This window comes from Triticum urartu, chromosome 1, assembly GCF_003073215.2.
Source record: "Triticum urartu cultivar G1812 chromosome 1, Tu2.1, whole genome shotgun sequence".
In the NCBI taxonomy this organism is placed as follows: Eukaryota; Viridiplantae; Streptophyta; class Magnoliopsida; order Poales; family Poaceae; genus Triticum; species Triticum urartu.
The window spans coordinates 447,454,002-447,464,319 of record NC_053022.1 but is presented as its reverse complement, the minus strand read 5'-3'; the positions used below and the strand labels follow the sequence as shown (position 1 = coordinate 447,464,319).

The following is a 10,318-nucleotide window of genomic DNA, read 5'->3' as shown; positions in this document are numbered from 1 at the left end:
CTCAGCTCTTGTGCACTAAGATTTTGCAATTCCTTCTTTTGCCAATACAATAAGCTGAGTGGGCATCTCGGTTGTGTTTCTGTTTTGACCAATGGCAATTCTTTCTTGGCCTTGTGCACTCTCAACTTCTTTTCTCCAGATTTGGCACTTTGACTCTCAATAATTGGTTGCTTTATCTCATTGCCTTTAGTAACCAATGTCAACACTTCAATTGGCTCTTTTTCATTTGAGATCAAATCTAAAGTAGCACTCTTACGACCATCTCTTTTAACGCGGTAAACTTGCTAGACCGGCTCTTTCTTCTTCCTTGAGCTCCGTACCGACTCCTTATGATTGAAATGGTCTTTAACATGTGATTATTCAAATGTTGATCTTCTCGGATCTGCATAATATTGGTGAGATGGTCTAAAGTAAGATGGAGAATCTGCCCTTGTATCATACATGTCCCATGATGGATATGGATCTATATGAGCATAGGGAGGCATCCACAACACTGGCATTGGTGGCCCAAAATAAGGATATGAATATGTTGCATGAAAATTCTCACTTTGCCAATAACGATCCTCATATTTGCGTCGTGGGGTGATCTTGGTTTCTTTGCATGATTTGGCTGATAAGCATTCTTCTCTTCACTCTTCTTTTGATATTTATTCAATAGTGCAACAAAGGTGATTGTTGTTCTCTTACACTTGCGCTTATTTCAGCCTTTGTTTTCTTTTGCATTGCTTTCCTTGATCATTGGATTTGCTTGCTGCCCCCAGTCCTTGGCGCCTTCATTGTAGCTTTAATGGAATTCTCGCCCTCAAGATTATGTTCATTTTGCTCTTCAACAACTTCTTTACTTGAAAACTTGATCCTGTGACCAGCAGTTTTTACCTTCTCTTTAAATGGAAGGCTTGATGAAGCCGATGCAAAAAGTTTTTGCCATCAGGACCAATCAGATTAGACTGGTCATCTCTTGGTGTTTCAACAAATTTCAATCGTCCTTTTTCAATGGCCAATTCAACTATTTGGTGAAACATATTGCAATTTTCGAAATTATGTTTGAACTAATGATGCAAGCTACAATGCATTCCTCCTTGGATTGATGGCTTAACATGGTGATCAAGAATTCTAATATAATTATTTGTCAAAAAAAATCAAATATTTGATCACACGTGTTTGAATTGAAGGTATACTTCTTATTCTCGAACCGATCTTGTTGTGAGAACGGCTTTGTATTCAGATTTGGAGTCTTCCATTCGGCTATGCATTGTGTTTTACACTCTATCTCCAATGTCTTTGGATAAGATATTATATTAGCGTGGGATTTCTCAATAGAATTTAACTTTGGCTTTAAATTTCTAAAACGAAGATAGTTAGAACATTCATGTCCGAATTGATACCAAGTGTAAGCCAAGTAAGAAATAAGCAAAGCTACCCAATTTGACTTGAACTTTAGATAAAGCAATGGCGAAAGCCTTGGCTACAATAATAATTCACTATCGGTCTTTATAAATGGCACAATGGGTTGACCGATATTCTCTAGAAATTTTTTATTACTAACAAGTAAATTACACCTCTTCATTGGTCTTTCAAAATTACTTATGAGAATTTTTCTAGTAGATGCATCAACTATGAAGTTGCGACCAAATTAGAAAATTGGTGAATTACTTGCTAGGCATACCTCTTCAAATATGTTGGGAGAGCATGCTGGTGGTGTGACTTGAACAATATCTTGCTCCATCTTTGGATGGCTCCCCAACGCCTTATCATCATCTTTTTGTTGATTCCATGCATCATTACTTCAAAGATCCTTGTCAGCCGAACTTTGTTAGGCTACTTGCTCTTGTCCTTGAGGCTTGTCAATTTCTACGGCATGGAACTAATATGGCAGGAAGTAGGTTCCATTAACTTAAAAAAAATCAAGCACTATTGTTTTCCTATGCTTGCCATGCCCTTTCTCAGTGATGCTTGCCTCTTTGGATTTGATGAATTAGAAATATATACTACTTGATTCGGCTTTTTCAACCAAAGCACTTTTAGCTTCTAAATCATTATTCTTTTCACCGGTTATATCAATTGGCAATGCTTCTTTTCTTTGAGCCAATTCCCTATCAGTTCTCTCTTGGTGAAGTACTTGCACCCTATCGCGCAAAGCTTTAACTCCCCTCTCAATTTCAGCCCACTCTAGATCAGTTTGCCCCTCAATGCTTTTAAGATCTTTCGGCAATGAACCGTTAGTGTTGCCGAAATTTTGCAACTGTGTAGGGGGTGCATAATATGATGCGGTACTAGGTGGAGGTGTATGCACTGTTGTATAACTATATGCTCTCTCGCCAACTCTATCAATTGATGAAGTTTCATCTTCTTGCAAAACTCTAGCCTTTATCGCAGCATAATCAGGAAACAACCCCCTTTTCATATTGTTCAAGGCAAAGAGCACTAATCCTCTTGTTTTGTGCCAAGCTCTTTTTTAACGCAGCCACAACTGCTTCTGGAAGGGATTGCTCTGCAATACTTTCAGACTCTTTCGGCAATGATTCATGAGTGTTGCCGAAATTCTCCAATTGCCTAGAGCATGCATTATATGCTACAATATTAGATGATGGCATGTGCACTCCAGCAAAATTTTCACTTATTTGGCTATAACCATGAAGGTGTGGAGCCGAATTATGATCATCTATAGTTCCGTATGGTGCTGAAAAATTACTAACATGACGGTTGAGAGTAATTGGCCAATTCCCCTATCCGTCGGCATGTTTGGATTAACATGTTGCAAATTAGTCGCCTACGAATAAAAAGGTGAAACACTATGTTGCATGACATTGAAAGTTTCTACATGGGGCGTTTCAACTTGATTGACCAAACTCATCATGTTGTTCATCGACATATGAGTTTGTGGGGTTGCCGATGCATGGGAATTGGAATACATATGTTGCATGTTGCTAAAATTATATGAGGTAGAAGCATGGAGATTTTGTTGCATCGGCTCTTGCACATAATTAAATGCATGATTAATAAAACTAGGGCTAGCCGATACATTATGCTCATTAGGCGATCTAGCAACAACATATGGATTATTTGCATCTACAAAGGAGAATTGGGTATTCATATTACCTTTGTGGATTGCAGCAATTTGATGACGATCTCTTCGTAGCAAGAACAGGCCGGAGACCGTTCGAAGCTTCGTCCCCAATGGACTCACCAAAAAGTGTGTTCGCACATGAACATGTCACCATGTACCCTCGATGCCGGGGGTGATGCACCGCAGCTCACGTTGAAGGAGACCCGGCCGGAAGCGCGATACACAAGCAATCCGGCAGGCGCTTTTGTAGACCCGAAACCTCACATGCCCGGGAGGGACCCCGTCAGGGTGCGCGGCGGCTATGGGCTGCCCTAGGTCGACCCGATAGCCCATAGGGCCTCGAGGTTTGCCGCCCTGCAACAAGAAAAACGAACGAAGAATGAGGGAGAAGAAGAACAAGAGAGAGAGATAAAAATAAAGGTAAAAGGTGGTAGGTGATTTTGTTGATTGTGTATTGTTTTTCAATCGGCCATCACCTCTCATCTATTTATGAGGCGGCTGGACTTCCCTACAAGAAAAGGACTCCAAATTCAAATCTTTCCAAAATTAACCGAACTCGGATTTAGGCAAGTCTGAAACAACAGTTCGGTTTTTGGGTCGCACAGGCCACAAACAACCTCGGATGAAGATGAGCCCAAAAGGAAATTTGACCGTTTCGACGAGGAAAACAACTTTTATGTTGAATGTTTTTTTGATTCGATGTCATCTTCAAGGCCGAATCGCCCTTATACTGATCAGATTCGTAAAAAACTCCAGTTTCGATCTGGACCGGACTGTCCGGTCATAATAGAAGGTTTGGATGATTTTGACGAGCCTGACCGGCAGTCTGGTCCTAATTTCCGGACAGTCCGGTCACAACAGGAGGTTTGGACGTCCGGCCATGTCCATAGTTTTTGCAACATTGCACTGTTTTGGCTCGTACTTTTGCAAATGACCTTGGATTAAGACGATTTATATATCAACTTCATCCGTTTCGACGAGATGAAGAACTTTCATGTTGAATTTTTTTCCATCCTAGGTGATCTTAATTACATTTCGTGACATATCATAATCTGATGTCAACACGGGCATTTCTGAAATTGCCGTACTTCTTGCATCTGAGCTCCGTTTTGGATTATCTTTGTATCCATCTTGATCTTCTCGAAGAGAGCCATCCAATAATGACTTACAACCAAAATTTTGACTTATTGCTACAGGTTCAAGTCACTCTTTGCGATCATGCCATTTTCGAGCGTCAACAGTTATAGCGGTTATATTATGCATGTTTAAATTGAATGTTTTTATGATATATATTGTGTAGTGTGTGAAGTTCATGCGTCTAGGATAAAAAAAGCTACACAATTTTGTTTTTACTCCACTAAGTATAAAGTTCATGCGGCTATGTGCGGCCACAGTTAGTGGAGTAAATTTTTCCTCCGCCAACTTTACTCCATTGGATCCTCCATAAACTTTTAGGGGATCAGTTAGAGTTGCCCTTACGTAGCGAGAAACTCTTCCAAGGCAAGGTTTGGACAGATGAAGATGCATGTTGGCAAGTTGTTGCATCAGGGAAGGATTTTAGCAGAAAGCAGCCCACCCTCATGTTGTGATGCCTACTGCTGCTGCATCGTCGAAGAGGCGAACCTGTGAGGGCTGCTGCCTCATTCTAGGACAAGTGGGTCTGGGGAAAGTGAGAGACCCCTTTTATCAAAAAGGAAGTGAAAATTCGCTCTTAACTAGTACTCCCTCCATTCCAAAATATAGTGCGCCCGCGCTTTTCGAGGTCCAATTTTGACCATAAATTAGACTCACTATTCATCCGAGCGTCGGTTTCCCGGTTATCTAGGTCTGGAGATAAGGGGAAGATTTGTCCGCCGGAGCCGCTTAATTAGACGTCGCCGGCTCCAGTACGTACCACGTACAGACGCACATAAATGAGCCTGGCGGAGTGTTAGGTTCGGCCAAGCAAAGAGCGTTTTACACATGGCCAGCCGGAGGCCACGAGTACCGGCCAGCAAGCCAGCCAAAAAATCGAACGGGCCAGGATTATTTCTCGCAGAAAGATTTGGATTCGGTACGACCTTCCGACGTGCATAATTGTACCGCCCGGAGCGGAACACATGGCATTACTGTTTTAGCACTGTTCGTGTCTGGTACCGCCAAGCCGGCAACACGCACCTCCCGGATAATATCTCGGCCTTTCTGCCCCGGTTAATCATGCGCCTAGAAAGACACAAGAGTAACAATAATTATTTGGATAATTTATTAGCACTCCGTCTGAATTGATTGACGTAACCTCTATACAATGTCTAACCTAGGTGTGAGCGGAGCAGAATTGAGGTGTGGTATTTCTGGCGCATGGATGGAGATGGATGAAGCACCAGAAAAGAAGAGAGGAAAATAATTACCATCCATGTCTAATAGTAGATCTTTTTGCCAATTTAATCCCCACACCGGCGCCGGTCCGTCCGTCCGAGAAGAAACAATTGGAAGAGATGGACACGGCGGGCGAGCGAGCGACGAGTGACACCGACCGGCGGGGCAGTGACAGGAGTAGCAGCCAGTATAGCAGCAGTAGAAGGAAAGGAAAGGAAACCCGAAGCAAAGGTGGTTGGAGTGGACGGGGGAGAAGCCGAAAGGGAACGAGGCCGCCCGCCCGCCCGCCCGCCCGCCGGGGGAACTCCAAAAAACGCCGCCTTGACTTTGCACGCCGCGATCGAGGCCGGCCGGCTGCCGCGGATGGATGCCACCGCCGCGCCGTGGCCGGGGCGGATATACAATGCAGAGCGGCAGTAAATGAGAACACGGGGCAGCGCAGCAGGACCCGTTTGTCTTTTTCAGGAGACTTGCGCCACCTTTGCTCGCGAGCGTCAATGTTTTCAACCGCTGCGCTGCGCTCCGTGACTTTAAAGCGCACGAGAAAGCCAGCAGCAGCCTCCCTCCGTTCCTTGCCCTCGGCCCTTCGCCGCCCCGCAGATGATGCCACGCCTCTCTTTTTTCATCATCAGCCAGGCAATGCTGCAACTCCCAGCAGAAAAATGCAACACAGATGTTGCGGTGCTGTTTTGGACACTGCTCCAGCCATTTGTCCCTCTCTGCCTCGAGAGGATCCTATTCCCATCCCGTACGAGGCGCCCTCTCCCGCACGACTGAGCGCCCGAAATGGGTAGCTGCAGCACGCCATTGGCAAAGCACGCACGGCCCTCCTGCGTGCAAGAATGACTTGCATGCACGCACGCGCTCACTGCAGAATAATGTCACATTCACCCACACCAGCCACAGCCACAGCCCCAGCAGCAGCGTGATCAGATCACAACAGCTACTACTCCTACAAGGCAACAACCACAAGGAAGGGAGGGGGAAGTGACACGGTCCGGTCCATTCGCGTTGCAACGGGGGCACGCAACGGCCACCGGAACGGGACGCAACACATCACTTTCCGATCGCCGACAGACCACCGTTCCACCCAAGTACACCCGCCACAGAATTAGCTAGCTGCCCAAATTTCGCGTGGAGGCACGCAGGTGACGACGCCACGTGGCGCCAGGAGCAATGGACAAAACAGCCATCATCATCGCCCCGAACCAAAGCCCTACGACAAGAGTACCGTGGTACTCTCCATCTAGTATTTGAGAATCAAAGAAATAAAAACCTTGCATATCCAACATAATTGGTTCGAAATGTTGGCATCATCTACTTTTACCAGTACCACATTCTTCACCGACACCCATGTGGATGAAAAAAAACCGGAATGGATGGATCAACCAAGCACAGTACACGCGTTACAGCACTCGCAGTCCAAAGTCCAAACATGTGTATACATAAGGATCATCAGATCAGAGTACATCAACCAGAAAAGGAGAGAAAGATACAAAAAAAGTTAGAGGAGAATTTATACTGCTAGCCTAGACTAGACTACTACTGGTCTGGACTGGACTAGAAGCATATATCATCACCACACAGGATAGATAGATAGATAGATAGATAGATAGATAGGTGTATTTTTCACATGCACGGATTGGACGAGAGTGAGCTGAGAGAGCACCATCCAATCCAACCCAACCCGTAGCTGACACAAGAAAGAAACTACCACATCAACAGCAACAAAAGACTCACCGTTGATCGATCGATCGATCACTGTACACATAACGTTAGACACATCTTCCCTCAAGGATAAGCAGGCAGCAGCAACAGAGGATGAAGGTGAAATAATATGCTCCTCTCCATCAACCAATGTCAAATGGTACATGCTGGAGCGGAGGCACTCTCTCTCTTGTCTTAGCCCCAGAGGCAAACACATGGATGGATACAGATCATCGGAGTTCCAAGGATCACACCGACCGATCGGCCGGCGGAACAATTAGTGGGACGACAATGGCTTCCCTCGCTCCGACGAGGTCGAGCCATTGAGTTTTATCATCAGAAGGACAGACGCACAGACGTGGGGATCCCCTTTGGAGCCTAGAGATCACTTGCCGGAAGCCATTGCCGGGCTCCAAGATGACATCCCCAACCAGCAGCAGCAGCAGCACCGGCAGCACCGGCAGCAGTAGTATAAGAGATACTAGTATAAGTCAAGCTTACCATTTAGCTTCCTATAGGCAGCAGTACGTACGTACGTATTTGATTGCGTCGGGACGGACGGCGAGCTCATCCACGACGAGACGACTGGGCTGGTGTATGTACTACAGGAGGTTAGCTCGGACGAACTCGGCGATCTCCTCCATCACCTCGTGGTAGTGGTCCGTGTTGGACAGCAGGTAGAAGCCGATGGTGGCCTTCTCGCGGTGCACCAGCTTCACGTCGTGCCCGTCCTCCCGGAGGCCCTCCGCGTAGCCCAGCTGCCGGTCGCAGGTGAGGTCCAGCCCGGACACGATGATGAGGCTCTTGGCGAACGGCAGGCCCCTGAGCCGCCGCCCGTTCGGCCCGAACGGGTTGCACGCCGGGTGGTCCCGGTCCGCGTCCTCCGGCAGGTACGCCTTCCAGTACCAGTCCCTGTCCTGGAGCGTGACGAAGTACTTGCCGTCGAGGCGCCGCTCCGACTCGGTGCGCTCCACGCCGCCGAACATGGCGTTGAGCAGGATGTTGCCGTGTATCTTGATCCCCTCCTCCGCGGCGCGCACGGCCACGTGGTGCGCGATGTTGCCGCCGGAGCTGTCGCCGGCGAGGAACACCCGGAGCCGCGCGTCGCTCCCGCTCCGCAGGAACGGCTGGGCCTGCGCCCACTTGAGCGCGGCCCACCCGTCGTCGTACGCGCACGGGTACCGGTGCTCCGGGGCGCGCCGGTAGTTGACGGACACCACCACGCCCTTGCTCAGCTTCACGAACTGGCGGCAGAGGTTGTCGTAGATGGTGGTGCTGGACGCCGAGTGCGCGAAGCTGCCGCCGTGGAAGAAGATGATCACCGGGAGCGGCTCCGGGGACGGCGCCCCGCCGAGGAACTCGAGGATGGGCAGGGTGAGCGCGGCGGCGCCCTCGGCGGCCGCGGCGGCGTTGCCGGCGGCCGCGGCGGCGTTGCCGGCGACGGCGCGGTAGATGCGCGCCTCGAGGCCGACGGAGTGGTCGATGACGTGGTCGAAGGAGGAGACGCCCTCCACCGGCCTGGGGTTGGCGGGCACCCGGCGGTCCATGTACTCGGCGAGGTCGCGCTCGAAGGTGCCGTCGGGGCGGCGCAGCATGTGGTACGACACCTTGAAGTTGGAGATGAGCACCCATGTGTGGAGCGGCACCACCGTCTGCACAGCACGACAAAGCCAGCAGCAACAGTGAGACAGAGACCACCAACAAAAAACACTCCCAATCACACCTCGCAACGAAACGAAACGAAAGGAATCCTCCTATTTCTTTGCTGATTCGCGCGCGGACAGGAGCGCAATGCGAGGCGCCGTGTTGCGGTCGCGTCTTGCTAGAAAAGATGCAAGCTTTGGGCCGACGCTCTGCGGCGCGCGCGCGCACGGCCGGACGGATGGATGCGGATGAATGATTTGTTGCTTGTTGGGTAGCTGTGCTGTGTTAGTATCGGCCGGGCACCCCCCTAAAACAACCGGGGCAGGCGAGAGGGGAATAAAATTGGGGTTGAGCCCAAAGGGGAAACAAAGGCAGCGACGGAGCGAGCGAGAAATCGCAGGCCAGGCCCCAATCCCCTCTCCCACCGTCTCAACTCGGCCGTAAAGCGGCGGGGGCGGGGGCGGCACAAATCGAGAATCGCGCGGGCGGCGGCGCCCACACGGCAAGAAGAAGGCCCGGAAACGAGAACCCGGACACGAGCGCAAGGACGGAGGCCTGCACATGCGGCGCTAGTGCCCCGAAACAGGCGCGGGAGGCGCCAAACCAGGGAGGAGGATGGAGAAGGACGGACCTTGCACTCGTTGCGGTTGACCTCGTCGCTGCCGGCCATGTCGGCGGGCGCTACCTCCTCTCGGTCTCGGCGCCCGGGTCTCAGCTGCTGCAGGCAGGAGCAAGATCTCCCCCGGGGAACAGAGGATGGCGCTCGCCGCTTCGCTCACGGCATGGGGGGGCGCCAAGAAAAGCGCGAGGTGGATCCCGCCCGCCGAGTCCTCCGGCCGGAGCCCAGCCGCCGGCGATCTCCTCCCTCTCCGAATCCCCCTCCCTAGTGGGCACCTCGAGCGACGAGAAACCGGGCAAGCAGTCGCGAGGGGGCGAACAGTGGTGCGAGGGCGTACGAGGCTCGGCTCGCGCGGGTCGAGAGAGCGCGCGCGGTGGTGAGCTGTGGCGTGAAGCAGAGGGGGACGAATGGGGAGGGGGGGAGGGGGGTGGCGATGGAAATAGGGGAGGGGGGAGGGGGGAGGGGAGCGGACGGGGGAGACGACAAAACCGGGCGGCTCGAAAAGTAAAACTTGCGCGTGCGGGGCCCACCCCACTTGCCCCTAGCTAAGCTGCCATTGCCAATATAGTTATGTATATATTTTTTTCCTCTCTCCCTCTCCTGGTCTGTTTGTTTTGTTTATTATTGTTTTGGACGGTTTCGTGGGATGGATGCGCGTGGCCTCTGAGAATTGAGACCTCCTTTTCTCCTCCTCTCTCTCCCTTTGTTTTTGGCCGCTCTCTTTTAGACGGACGGCGGCAGGGCAGGGAACTCGACGACGAACTGTTAGGTGCACCAAATCGTGGACGCTTGTAGGAGTACGTGTGTATACGCGCGTACGTGGACGTCGCGTCGCGCGCTGCCACCGAGTCATCAGCGGTTTAGAAAAAGCCCGAGTTCGATTACTCACACTACTAAAATAGATCTAATACATCCATATCTACGAC

General features: G+C 50.1%; 1 protein-coding gene across 2 annotated transcripts; it reads right to left on the bottom strand.

The window, feature by feature from the left end:
• Window positions 1-6,847: 6,847 nt before the first annotated feature.
• Window positions 6,848-9,727, bottom strand: LOC125517624 (gibberellin receptor GID1-like). Of its 2 annotated transcripts, XM_048682839.1 has the most exons (3): window positions 9,405-9,727; window positions 8,561-8,781; window positions 6,848-8,518 (listed from the first exon to the last, which is right to left on the bottom strand). In XM_048682839.1, exons 1-3 carry the CDS (start codon window positions 9,441-9,443, stop codon window positions 7,732-7,734), a joined length of 1,047 nt encoding a protein of 348 aa, XP_048538796.1. In that variant the 5' UTR covers window positions 9,444-9,727; the 3' UTR covers window positions 6,848-7,731. The 2 variants fall into 2 exon arrangements, with proteins under 2 accessions (XP_048538796.1, XP_048538791.1); XM_048682834.1 differs by having other exon boundaries at window positions 6,848-8,781.
• Window positions 9,728-10,318: the final 591 nt, after the last annotated feature.

Bases quoted from the DNA above. Each gene is read 5' to 3' on its own strand.
- LOC125517624 (XM_048682834.1), bottom strand. From the start codon at position 9,443: ATGGCCGGCAGCGACGAGGTCAACCGCAACGAGTGCAAG. The intron at 8,782-9,404 runs GTCCGTCCTTCT...CGTGCTGTGCAG, and splicing joins TCAACCGCAACGAGTGCAAG to ACGGTGGTGCCGCTCCACAC.